General features: G+C 41.6%; 1 protein-coding gene across 2 annotated transcripts in view; it reads right to left on the bottom strand.

Annotated features, from left to right (window-relative positions):
- LOC112104513 (sodium channel protein type 5 subunit alpha-like) overlaps positions 1-14,290 on the bottom strand; it is an 83,987-nt gene that overhangs the window by 32,534 nt on the left and 37,163 nt on the right. The window contains exons 16-20 of one of the 2 annotated variants that reach the window (XM_026652028.1): positions 13,323-13,756; positions 12,471-12,475; positions 7,905-8,059; positions 5,317-5,440; positions 2,035-2,189 (exon numbers count right to left, since the gene is read on the bottom strand). In XM_026652028.1, the coding sequence (XP_026507813.1) occupies positions 2,035-2,189; positions 5,317-5,440; positions 7,905-8,059; positions 12,471-12,475; positions 13,323-13,756 (873 nt within the window). Of the gene's footprint in view, positions 1-2,034; positions 2,190-5,316; positions 5,441-7,713; positions 7,731-7,894; positions 8,060-12,470; positions 12,476-13,309; positions 13,757-14,290 lie in introns of both variants that reach the window. The other variant, XM_026652027.1, reaches the window with a different exon arrangement.

Here is a 14,290-nt window from a genome sequence, read left to right as displayed (position 1 = left end):
GTGGGAGAGTGCTCTTGTATCGACTTATGTCTTCATCAGACCAGCTAAATTGATGCCTGCATCATCACTCACAGAAACACTGAAATATCCCATAGTGAAGACAACCCCATAGACTCAGTCAACTACAGACCTAGATGACTATCACAAAGTTTCATTACAGGCCTAGAAATTTCCTGGATACAATCTGTGAAACAAACAGTCAAATTCTGAGATGAGTCTAAGAAAATGTAATCCTAGAGGGAAACTAAGTTAGTTAAACCTACTTAAGGCCCCTCAATATGTAAGTTACACAAACTTAGACTCACACTAAACTCATTCAGACTTGCACCAATTTACCAACTTGTAGCTTACAGTTACCCACACAGATACGTGCATCACTTCTGTCCCAAAGAATTTTATTTTTGGTGGATTCTAGGGGGAATAATATATTTTCATATAGGCACAAAATTCTGCAGTATTGTTGTAGCCATGTTGGTCTTAGGATATTAGAGAGACAAGGTGAATGAGGTAATATCTTTTATTGGACCAACTTATGTTGGTGAAAGAGACTGTCACAGAGTCAGGTCTATCCCCCCAGCCGGTCACCAGTTTCCTGGGAGTGACCCCTTTTGTGTGTCGGGCCCCAAGGACCTACACAGTTCCACAGAGGCAGGCCCATGGTCTCTAAGACTGGGCCTTTGGCACCAGCATCCCCTGTCTCTCTCCATGGATTCCTGCAGTGAATCCAGCCAAACCAGAGTCCTGTGGGAGGCTTGTACTGTGCCCCTTCAGGACACAATGCTCTCAGTGAGCATTTACAGTGACACAGTCAGTCTTTTCAAAACAAGGTAACCATTTATTAGTCACCTGTTTCTGAAAATCCTTAGCTGAACACAGAGAGGTAGAAGTTAAGCCATAGTCCCTCCTGGCCAAGCCTTGATGAGCCAGCCAAGTTGTGATGGACTCCATCTCTGGCTCTCTCTCCTCTTTGTCCCGCAGATCTGGGCTCCCGAGTCCCTCCAAAAAGCCCCTTTCTACCAGTCACCCGACACATTGTTCTCCAGCTCAGCTCACAAGTCCTGCTTCCTGGGGTTTCCTTCTGTTAGAGATGATTGTTCAGTCACTGGGGCATCTCTTTGTCTTGCTGGACCCTCTGTTGATTTGGGTCAGTTTCGGCCAGTTTTTTAATGACTGTATTCATTCCTCCGCAGACAGCAAGGACACACACACACACACACCCCTCCTGCATTGTTCCAGGAGCAGTGTTAACCCTTTTGGACCCACTTGGAACATAAGAACGGTCATACTGGGTCAGATCTAAGTTCCATCTAGCCCAGTATCCTGTCTTTCCACAGTGGCCAATGCCAGGTGCCCCAGAGGGAATGAACAGAACAGGTAATCATCAAGTGATTCATCCCCTGTTCGTATTTTTTCACACAATGCACAGTCAACCTGTGGAACTCCTTGCCAGAGGACGTTGTGAAGGCCAATACTATAACAGGGATAAAAAAAAGAACTAGATAAGTTCATGGAGGATAGGGCCATCAATGGCTATTAGCCAGGATGGACAGGGATGGTGTCCCTAGCCTCCATTTGCCAGAAGCTGGGAACAGGCGACAGGGGATGGATCACTTGATGATTACCTGTTCTGTTCATTCCCTCTGAGGCACCTGGCATTGGTCACTGTTGGAAGAAGGATACTGGGCTAGATGTACCTTTGGTTTGATCCAATATGGCTGTTCTTATGCTTGATTTTAATGAAGCACTTAAAAATGATAATCTACGCATTTGAAACAACTGCCACAGAAAAGTCACAGCAAAACCAATATACGAGCAGAATGGAAATCATCTGTCATGTGACTTACAGTACTTTACAGTCATTATAAAAAAGAAGTTACCCCTATGCTACGTAATTTTTCCCTCTCCCAACCAGTCTGAAAATACACCTTTCTGCCCTAAGCAAAAAAGTCATGTCTTGGATATTAAATTAAAGCTATGTAACACCTCTGCATACAATTATAATTCAACCTGAGATGAGATTAAGTAAAAATTTACCAGGGCACCGCTGCTCAGCAGGATCATGAATATGATAAAGCTTTCAAACCAGCTATGTTCAACAACTTTGTAGCAGGTTTTCCTCAGGTTCCACCACATTTTGCCTGGAAACTTTGTGGTATTCACCACACAGCAAGGGAAATGTCGAACACAGCCTGAAAGAGGGACACGTGTTACATGAGTACCCAGGGCAGCCATGGAAATTTCTGGGTTAAAGGGAAAGTCTTTAGTTCCTCAAACTTGTCTGTCTCCTCTTTCTCAGTCCTTTATTATTTGAAAGCAAACTACAAAATTATTTTTAAGCAATTAGGAATATCTTGCACCCATTAGTGAGCTACCTTCCAGCTCACTGGAAATTGGTAAGAACACTGGGAATGCTCTCGGAATGCTGATGGCTGGGTTTACAGAACAAAGGCAAAACAACAGGATGGACCTCATGGCATTGGAGATTTACTAGCTATCTCAACACCATGACTAGCATTGAGAGATGGAAGAACAGCACAACTGGCACAAGCAGTCATTGTATTTTAGAAATTAGAGATAAAGATAATCTGTAGGGTCATCTAGTCCATCCCCCTTGACTGCAGGATTGTTTCCTACCTTGTCATTTCTAGTCATTTATCCATTCTATGTTCAAATGTACAAACTGACTGGGTTTCTACTATATAACTTGTACGACTAGTCAACTGTCTAGTTGATCTTACAATTTAGGAAAATGTAGGTTGAATATCGGGAAAAGTTTCCTTTCAATCTCAGCACATCACTCTGTAGTGGCGAGGACTCACCGGTACGGCACCTCCTTCGGGTCATCCTGGGAATTAGCTCTTGTCCAGCCCGGAGTGCTCTCTGCAGGCAGGTGTCTCATCTGCCTTAGGGCTCCCCATGTCCCTCCCAGACCCCGGTGCCCCTTTCCTCAGGGTACTGCCCCTGCAGTACCCCCACTCTGGGTCTCCCCTCCCAGGGGAACCCCTAACCTTCTAAACCCACCTTGCCTCAGTGGCTACTGCCAGTCATCATCCAGCCCCCTTTCCCTGGGGCAGACTGCAGTCTGTAATGGCCACTCATCATCAGCAAAGGGATAGGACCTGCTGCCTTTGCCTATCGCCAGGCTGCCCTTCTGCAGCCCCAGTAACTTCATAGGCCTTCAACAAGGCCTGCAGCCTCGGGGTTTACCAGGCTAGAGCTCCCCAGTGTCCTTTGCCCTTCCCCAGCACTGCTCCGCCTCAGGTACCTCGCTCCAGGGCTAGAGTGAGACTCCCCTGTCTCCTGGCCCCACAGCCCTTTCATCCAGGTCAGCTGTGGCCTGATTAAGCCAGCCACACCTGTGGCTGCTTCCCCAATCAACCTAGTTTGGCTGCTTTTAGCCCCTGTTCTGCAGGAGTGGGGCAGCTGCCCCACCTCACACTCATATACTTTTTAGTACTTATTTAATTATAGCTGGGGCAGGTAGAAGTGCCTATTATTAAGTGACACTTCCTATTATAAAACCCCCTTTTTAGTTCCCTTATAACTTTGCCAAACTTTAACCATTTGGGCTGAAATTTTCCTTGCTGGGTGTCTGCCACAAGCCTGTGCAACCTTAATTTGGCTCTTTGTGCATATGGACTATGATACAGTCTTTAATTACATGATCACATACTTTTTTTTAACCCCCCTGTACCCCGGTCTGATTCAGTGCATAAGGATGGACCTGCTCTGGGGATGAATAAGGGTTGTGGTAATGAAGAAAAGTGTTATCTGTATGATCCTTGCCTCATTTATTCCAAAAGCCAAATGTTGTATAGTGCATGAGGCAGTGGACTGCAAGAAGAGAAAGGATGGCCTCATGGTTAAGGCAGGTGAATGATGCCTGGGGAATTAGACTATACCTCTGTCTCTGCCACAGACTTCTTATGTGGTACTAGTCAAGCCACTTAAACCAATCTTTTCACAGGTGGTCACTAATTATATGCTCCTCATTCTCTGGGTTCCTAACAGAAGACCATGGGGGGTCTCATGAGCAGAAGTGCTGAGCACACACAACCAGTAACTGAAATTAATGTGATCTGTGCTTTGAACATAGGAAGTGCTATATAATGCTAAATACTCTGAAAAATCAGGTCGTAGGTGTCTCAAATTGGGCACCCAAAATTAGTGGATATTTTTGAACTTAATCTCCCTGAGTCTCAGTTTCCCATCTGTAAAATGGGGAAAATGCCATCCCCTCACCTTACAGAGGTGTTGTGGAGACACATTAACTACTGTTTGTGAAGCACTCGTGTACTATAGTGATAAGCACCAGAGAAAAGCCCATGAGGAATTTAATAATGCTGTCTTCATAGGAGATTTTGAATAGTGTACAGTAAATAAGGCATGGGACCGCATACTGATCAACAAAGAGAAAACAAAATATTGAATAGCTGCTTATCAAGTGAGAATCATCCATTCTGTGCACTGAAGGAGGCAGGGATGCTATAGAAAAAATAGTATGTGATCATGTAATTAAAGGATGTATCATAATGCATATACACAAAGGGGCCAAGTTAAGGTTAATTTACGTAAGAGCCTTTGGTGAGGGACCTTGTCAAAGGCTTTCTGGAAATCTAAGTACACTATGTCCACTGGATCCCCCTTGTCCACATGTTTGTTGACCCCTTCAAAGAACTCTAATAGATTAGTAAGACATGATTTCCCTTTAGAGAAACCATGTTGACTATCGCTCAACAATTTATGTTCTTCTATGTGTCTGACAATTTTATTCTTTACTATTGTTTCGACTAATTTGCCCGGTACTGACATGTTTTACCCTGTTACTTCTACTACAGACAGTTCAGGGAGACTACTGTTGGCTCTGAGTAATAACTGATATAAAGTAGGGGTTTGGATGAAATGTTAATAAATTTAATTTTTTCTCTAGTGAAAACCACAGTATTCTTAGTTTTGGCTAGAAGGAGCCAGCTGTGAAAATTAAAATAAGCATTGAGTTCAAATTTTGACATGAAGTAAACTTGTAAAGCTTTGCAGCAATTTAAATTGTGCTTCTGGACTTACCATCGTACAGAAATTCAGCTGAATACTAACAAGTTCTCTGCGCCTGTTTCATGTGTGTTTGACTATTACAGAGATCTATGGATGAAAAGTTCTGTGCAACTACTCAGTAATTATATTATTATTAAATACTTTGCAAGTAGACAGAGTGCCTTGGTGTTGAGTGCCTGAGTGTCTCAACATTACCTAGGAGAACAGGCTGCTTTGGATTGTTTGTCTCACTTCCTAGTCATAGTGAAATTAGCAGATCCTTACCTTCTGGAAAACAGTTATCAGGTTCTTTTAAGAATTCAGCCAGCTCAGAGATCTGTTTCAGAAGCTCCTCAGGATTTGTCAGATCCACTGTGCTGCCTTCAGAACAGCTGATGTCATCTAGGTGCTTTGCAAGAGAAGACAATATATCATTTTTTGTTTAAAGTAGTCACTGTGCTTTCAAATAAACTGAATGCTCTTCTTACTACATTCTGTTGCACACCAGAAGCAACTACAACAGTACAGTCATCATCAGAAGGGTGCCCTCTGGTTGTTGTGAAGGAAACTGCAGCCCTCTGCTCATTGGTAAGGGTGCTCTGTACACTGCAGCCCAGTTGGCTGGGGTTGGTTAATTTCAGCTGAGCTTCGCCTGTCTTGCCAGCCTGGATTTGAGCGGACAGGTTAGTGAAAGGGAGAGCCCAGAACCAGGGAGAAGAGGGCATTCACCTGACCTGAGCTTGGCACTGCAGGGAGCCAAGAAAGTAGATTTAAAAACAAAAATCTGCTGGTCGGACCCCTCCCCCCCCCATTTCCAGGGTTTCATTTCTGAAAACAGCTGGGCAGGTAACCCCAGGCCAAGCCAGGGGAAGGAGTAAAGGGGAAACAAAGTCAAGCTAGCTCCATCTTTGATCCTGTAGTAAGAGCTTCATCCCTGGAGGCACAGTGCCCCCCGTCCCTGCTGCATTGGTGCACGTGGCCCTGTCTCATCCCACCCCACCTTCCATCCTTGTGGCTCTCTTCACTGGCTAACCTGCCTCCCCTGCCCAGCCCGCTTCATTAGCCATCTTTCCCTGCATCACAGAGTGTGCTACCTACTATGGAACGGTGAGAAAGAACACATTTGGGTAAAAACAACCCCTGGCTAATGGGCTGCTCTCTCCAAAGTGCGCCAGGCTTTAGCAAAGTATTTAATTAGCCTCCACAAACTTCTTTTCCTCACCTGCAGATTATAGTGATTTTAGCCCAAGAAGCCCTGGAATGTGATTCCTTCTGAGGACATGCTCAATTGAGACGTAATGACATTGACTTGGTATACAACAGAATGAATAAGAAGAGCATAGGATGGATTTTATTAACACTATTGAGCTGCTTGTGAATGATTTTGTGACTATACATATTGGTGACTTCTTTCTCTGAATGTCACTGTAATTGGCAGTGAAAGTCGCTAGATTTGTCACTGGTCACTTTGACACTTATTTTCTCGCTAGGGAAACCAAAAAGTCACTAAATCTAGTGACAAAATAGCTAAGTTGGCAACATTCTGGTGGAATGGACTTTCTCCCCTGAAATATCTCCACATCAACTTAAAGCCAAAGCTAGATTTAAAGGTACTAGATTAATCACTGTAATAAAACTTGCATATGGGAATGATTCCAACTTTTCTTGAATTAAGTGCATATAGTTCTCAAACACAGACAGGCTTTAAAACATTTCACTAGTTAGAGCTGAAAACAATTAAAACCAGTGCCTCCACCTGGGGAAAAAGAGAGCGAGAGAGAGACAGATAGAGAAATGAAAATACAGTATAGTTTATTCAGAGTCCTATTTGGTAGAGCTCTACACATTTCTGTTCAGAATGAAAGTACTGTAAAATGCCCTCGATAATTTACACGAATTAGAACATGTAATCACATAAAACATAATGTATTCTCCACTGGCATAGACTTCCTTGTATTCCAGCATATTTCACACTTCACACCACTAGAGATGTGTGAATAATTCATAACAAATTATTTATTCAGTGAATTCTGCCACTTTTTCTGTTTCCAAATTGCTGATGAACAATTTGTGATTTTCTTGAATATGTTCCTTATTCAAAATTATTCTCCAAAGACTTGTGTAAATAATCATGAGATTTAATTTTTTACTTTTTGTGAACAATTCATTTAAAATATTCTGTATTTGAAATCTGAGCTGTTTTGATTGGACATATAGACAGCATTGTACGTGTCCACTCCCTGACTAGAGGAGTATAACCCTTAGATATTCAGCTTGGAAAATTGTTTTTAAGATTACATATACAAAATTAATTTAATGTGTTTTGAAATTATACAGAAAAAAGACTGGAAACACCAGAATGGTCCCTGAAACCATTTTCTGGGACAAAACATTTTTGGTAATTCAGATGTCAAGTAGACAATGTTAATTTTATAGGTAATGTTTCTGAATCAAAGGCAACTCAGAACCCAGTTTCTCTTCCTAATAAAGTTTTTACTTAATATTTATAAATACAGCATTTTGCCATTTCCATTCATAGAGATCCAACTACTCCACCCTTAACCAATGAGACAGAATACTTTACGCTAACTATAACCGAGCCAAGTAAATTTATCAGTCATGTTATGATGCAAGTATTAATTAAAAATGGAACTATGATGAACACCTGCATGGCTAAGATATCTGAGGCCTTCCCAATACTCGAAGAAAGAGTTCTTGTGCTTTAAACACAAAATAGAATAATAAAGATAAAATTTATTGTACAACATTATTTTTGAGTCATTATCTTTATTAGATTCCAAAAAACTGAAACAGAACATACAGGAATTGGCCAATGTTGGTTGATTTCATGTTAGGTAAGAACATGGTGTTACCTCTTTTTGTCCTTGTGAAGATTCATCCTTCCTTTGTTTACATATGTTAAACTCACTTAAGTCTTCAGAGAAAACCTCAGATCCTTTACTCCAAACTCCTGGGCTTTTACATTGCTCTCCCCTCTGCCTCAGGTGGTTTTCCTGCTGAAGATAATCTAAGATGGGTTTATTTTATTTTCTGTTTTCTTTTTTGTGGCAGAGGGATAGCACACTTAATTTTAAAGTAGAACACTCCAAATGGAACACAAAGCACCTTGAACTGCTCACTTGTAGTCTTGGAGAAAAGTGGGAAAAGTTTGCCTTGGTTACCTAAAATAAATTAAGGCCTGATCCAAAGCCCACTGAAATCAATGGGAATCTTTGCATCAGAACCAAGTGAAGAACTCAGGATCTGAAGGGGAGATTTTAGATTCATAGTCAGTCATGACTCCTGTGACGTTCCCACGGGTACCCAGGATTCTGAGGAACTTCGCTACCACATGCCCTTAGCAAGAGAAAGCCTTGTCAGTCCCTGCTGTGGGTCAGCTCACCAAGTCCACCGCCCATGGGCAACACAAGCGCTGCCCTCTATATCTATGCAGGCCCCACACTCTCTCTCTGGCTTAGCAATAGGCACCCTCCAACCCCCAAACCCTCCCAGTATCTCCCTGGAGTGTCCAGGCCCTGTTCCACTGTACACTTTCTGTATTCACATTTGCAGCTCCCAAAGATGCATTACACCCAAGATTTACCAGTTATACCTCAGATCACAACTCCATTTAGCACTCAGCACTTAGATACATTCATAGTGAAAACAAGTAAAAGTTTATTCAACAAAGTATAGAGCATCAAGTGATAGCAAGCTGAAGTATTAGAAACAAATGGTTACATATAAAAGAAAATCATTACATGCGTTCTAGAACCTAGACTTACTGAACTAGTTACTTTCATATCTTATAGAGCAATGCCTACCCAAAGTCCTTCCAGAGTTTTACCACCAGACATGTCTGTGATCTGTTCATGAGACAAGTCTTGCTGTCAGATTGCCTCCGAGGGGAAAGATGCAGGGTATACCTCTGCACCGCCAAGTATATCCCACCATCCACTGTTTTTTACTCATGAAAAGGATTCCCTGCTACTGTTTATTTTTCCCTGTAAATTTCCTCTTTTGAAGCTTTTGTAATCTCTTCATTAGCATTTGACTCAGTATACAAACAGGTACCCATTGTGAGACATACAATGCCCAATACACACATGACCAGACAGAGAGATAAATGCCATTACTTGCTGCGTGAAAGAAACATTCCTGAGGTATGTCACCGCTGGGTTACCTGCCTTGAGAACCTAATTTTCAGTATAGACACATAACTTCTTAACTATTATCAGCGCAAACATTTTCCAGTGATTATGATGTCTAGAAACCTCACATGCCACCATTTAGTGAATCATTATGCATATAACTGACCCAAGGGATCCCTGTAAAACTCTATGAGCCACCCATACCCTCTGCCAGTTGGCATCCAGATATCCCTATGGATCACAACTCCATACTTAAAGGGGAACTGAAAAAATTCAGACAAACTTAAAAATGTGTTTCTATGCACCATAATATAATAAATATAGATTCATAGATTCTAGGACTGGAAGGGACCTCAAGAGGTCATCGAGTCCAGTCCCCTGCCCTCATGGCAGGACCAAATACTGTCTAGACCATCCCTGATAGACATTTATCTAACCTACTCTTAAATATCTCCAGAGATGGAGATTCCACAACCTCCCTAGGCAGTCTATTCCAATGTTTAACCATCCTGACAGTTAGGAACTTTTTCCTAATGTCCAGCCTAAACCTCCCTTGCTGCAGTTTAAGCCCATTGCTTCCTGTTCTATCCTTAGAGGCTAAGGTGAACAAGTTTTCTCCCTCCTCCTTATGACACCCTTTTAGATACCTGAAAACTGCTATCATGTCCCCTCTCAGTCTTCTCTTTTCCAAACTAAACAAACCCAATTCTTTCAGCCTTCCTTCATAGGTCATGTTCTCAAGACCTTTAATCATTCTTGTTGCTCTTCTCTGGACCCTCTCCAATTTCTCCACATCTTTCTTGAAATGCGGTGCCCAGAACTGGACACAATATCCAGTTGAGGCCTAACCAGCGCAGAGTAGAGCGGAAGAATGAATTCTCGTGTCTTGCTCACAACACACCTGTTAATACATCCCAGAATCATGTTTGCTATTTTTGCAACAGCATCACACTGTTGACTCATATTTAGCTTGTGGTCCACTATAACCCCTAGATCACTTTCTGCCGTACTCCTTCCTAGACAGTCTCTTCCCATTCTGTATGTGTGAAACTGATTGTTCCTTCCTAAGTGGAGCACTTTGCATTTGTCTTTGTTAAACTTCATCCTGTTTACCTCAGACCATTTCTCCAATTTGTCCAGATCATTTTGAATTATGACCCTTGTGACGGGTTGGATCACAGAAACCCCCTTGAGAGCTGCCACCTAATGTGCCAAGACTACTTCTGCTCCTGTTTTCCCTGCCAGCTCAGGACTCCAGCACCCTGTCTTGCTGAGCCAGACACTCCCGTCTGGCTCCAGACACAGACCCAGGGTCTGAATCACTTGTCCCAAAGCTGCAAGTTTACCTGAAAACAGCTCACAGAGGTGTGCTTGTCTTTAGCACTCAGATGCCCAACTCCCAATGGGGTCTAAACCCAAATAAATCCGTTTTACCCTGCATAAAGCTTATGCAGGGCAAACTCATAAATTGTTCGCCCTCTATAACACTGATAGAGAGATATGCACAGTTGTTTGCTCCCCCAGGTATTAATACATACTCTGAGTAAATTACTAAATAAAAAGTGATTTTATTAAATACAGACAGTAGGATTTAAGTGGTTCCAAGTAGTAACAGACAGAACAAAGTAAGTCACCAAGTAAAATAAAATAAAATGTGCAAATCTATGCCTAATCAAACTGAATACAGATAATCTCACCCTCAAAGATGCTTCTGTAAGTTTTTTCTCAGACTGGACACCTTCCAGGCCTGGGCACAATTCTTTCCCCTGGTACAGCTCTTGTTGCAGCTCAGGTGATAGCTAGGGGATTCTTCATGATGGCTCCTCTCCCCTCCCGCTGTTCTCTTCCACCCCTTTATATATCTTTTGCAGAAGGCGGGAACCCTTTGTCCCTCTGGGTTTCCACTCCCCCCCCCCCCGCCACTGGAAAAGCACCAGGTTAAAGATGGATTCCAGTTCAGGTGACATGATCACATGTCACTGCAAGACTTCATTGCCCACTTGCCAGCACACACATATACAGGAAGACTAACAGGTAAACACAACCATCTGCGGACAATGGTCCTTGTTAATGGGAGTCATCAAGATTCCAAACCATCTTTAATGGCCCACACTTTACATAATTACAATAGGCCCTCAGAGTTATATTTTATATTTCTAGTTTTAGATACAAGAGTGGTACATTTATACAAATAGGATGATCACACTCAGTAGATTATGAGCTTTGTAATGATACCTTACAAGAGACCTTTTGCATGAAGCATATCCCAGTTACGTTATATTCACTTATTACCATATTTTTCTAAAACTATCCCAGTTACATTATATTCACTTATTATCATGTTTTTATAAAACCATATAGACTGTACAACGTCACAACCCTGTCCTCCAAAGCAGTTGCAATCCCTCCCAGTTTGGTATCATCTGCAAACTTAATAAGCGCACTTTCTATGCCAATATCTAAGTCGTTAATGAAGATATTGAACAGAGCCGGTCCCAAAACAGACCCCTGCGGAACCCCACTTGTTATGCCTTTCCAGCAGGATTGGGAACCATTAATAACAACTCTCTGAGTACGGTTATCCAGCCAGTTAGGCATCCACCTTATAGTAGCCCCATCTAAATTGTATTTGCCTAGTTTATCGATAAAAATATCATGCGAGACCCTATCAAATGCCTTACTAAAGTCTAGGTATACCACATCCACAGCTTCTCCCTTATCCACAAGACTCGTTATCCTATCAAAGAAAGCTATCAGATTGGTTTGACATGATTTGTTCTTTACAAATCCATGCTGGCTATTCCCTATCACCTTACCACCTTCCAAGTGTTTGCAGATGATTTCCTTAATTACTTGCTCCATTATCTTCCCTGGCACAGAAGTTAAACTAACCGGTCTGTAGTTTCCTGGGTTGTTTTTATTTCCCTTTTTATAGATGGGCACTATATTTGCCCTTTTCCAGTCTTCTGGAATCTCTCCCATCTCCCATGATTTTCCAAAGATAATAGCTAGAGGCTCAGATACCTCCTCTAGTAGCTCCTTGAGTATTCTAGGATGCATTTCATCAGGCCCTGGTGACTTGCAGGCATCTAACTTTTCTAAGTGATTTTTAACTTGTTCTTTTTTTATTTTATCTGCTAAACCTACCCCCTTCCCATTAGCATTCACTATGTTAGGCATTCCTTCAGACTTCTCGGTGAAGACCGAAACAAAGAAGTCATTAAGCATCTCTGCCATTTCCAAGTTTCCTGTTACTGTTTCTCCCTCTTCACTGAGCAGTGGGCCTACCCTGTCTTTGGTCTTCCTCTTGCTTCTAATGTATTGATAAAAAGTCTTCTTGTTTCCCTTTATTCCTGTAGCTAGTTTGAGCTCATTTTGTGCCTTTGCCTTTCTAATCTTGCCCCTGCATTCCTGTGTTGTTTGCCTATATTCATCCTTTGTAATCTGTCCTAGTTTCCATTTTTTATATGACTCCTTTTTATTTTTTAGATCATGCAAGATCTCGTAGTTAAGCCAAGGTGGTCTTTTGCCACATTTTCTATCTTTCCTAACCAGCGCAATAGCTTGCTTTTGGGCCCTTAATAGTGTCCCTTTGAAAAACTGCCAACTCTCCTCAGTTGTTTTTCCCCTCAGTCTTGATTTCCATGATTTCCAACTTTGAAAGATTCCATTCCATTACATTCCATTCTTAACCCATCCATCTTTTTGCTGAGATGACAGAAGAGAAAGAGAGGTCTCCTTGTTACGAGTTCACAGCTTGAGCCCTTGACATTATTTCCTCTCTGCCTGGTTACTGATGCCAAACATAGATTTCAAGGTCAGAATGGACCAATGTGATCAGCTAGTATAAATTCGTCCATAACTCAGGCAGTAGAATTTCACCCAGTAATTCCTGCATCAAGCCCAGCAACTTGTGATCCAATCTTGACTTAAAGACTCCAAGTGATGGAGAATTTACCTAATCCTTGGTAAATTCTTCTAATGGTTGATCACCCTAACTTTAAAAATTCTAAACCTTATTTCCAGCTGGAACTTTTTTAACTTAAACTTCCTGCAGCTGGATCACGCTTTGCTAAATTAAAAACCCCATTAGTATCAAACATATTCTCCCTGTATATGCTTCTTACCTGTTTAGAGAACTCAATTTCTGAGAATGTTGTTGGCTTATCATCATCTTCTTCATAATGTTCACTATCAGACTCTGCCTCAGCAATAGGGACACAGACAAACTTGTTGGGGTTGGTGATAAAATCTTCAAGAATGCTAACTGAGCATTTGTCCCCATTTTTCTCAGTCCCATTGTTACTGTGATTTTCTTTACAATTTTTCCCTTCTTTCCGAGCCTTCACACATGTGTTCTTGGCAGCTAATTTCTTTTTCTTTTTGGCAGCTTTCTTTGGATGCTGGCACTGTCCACAACAGTAATGCCATGTTGCGTGTTTCACCAGGTAAAGTCCCCTGTGGATCCGAGCAAATGCAATCTTAAGATTGTTCATCTCTCCATCATCTTCGGGTGCTTGGAGGTTGTCAGCACTGAAGGAGTTCAGCAGTAGTGCAATGAACAGGTTGAGAACCTGAAAATAATTGAAATAAAAAGAAAATCATGGCAATATAATTTTGAAATGTAAATAATGGCTTGAAGATTAGCCAGTTTCTAAACAATTTTTTCTTAATGCACCAACCTTAACAAGACAAAATGAAATGATTGTTTAGCAAATTATTTTTCATGCAGCATATTTGGCTCTCACAAATGTATATGTTTCCATGATCCTCAAAAGAAAAAAAAGTAGATTTTGTGTAGCATAAAATGATGACCTTATTGCCAATACAGGGATATGTATAAAAATCACACAATTTAACTGAAACACGAAAAAGATTAATAAAAAAATTGGTGTATCACAGTACTCCATCAATCCCACAAGGAGGAGACAATTACATAAAATTACAGCTACACTAATTACGGGGGTGCTGTTCCTTTAACAGGACAATATTGTTAAAACAGTGTTGAAGAGATTTGTGCAATAGAGCTATCAGCCTGGATTGTAGGGTAAGGGCACAGTCTGGACCTAGTACAGGATAATGAAGATCTGATACTAGTCTCACAACAA

This window comes from Terrapene carolina, unplaced genomic scaffold (genome assembly GCF_002925995.2).
Source record: "Terrapene carolina triunguis isolate 2854851 unplaced genomic scaffold, T_m_triunguis-2.0 Scaffold111, whole genome shotgun sequence".
Classification (NCBI taxonomy): Eukaryota; Metazoa; Chordata; order Testudines; family Emydidae; genus Terrapene; species Terrapene triunguis.
Note: the sequence above shows the minus strand (reverse complement) of the source record. Positions and strands in the feature narration are given on the sequence as shown.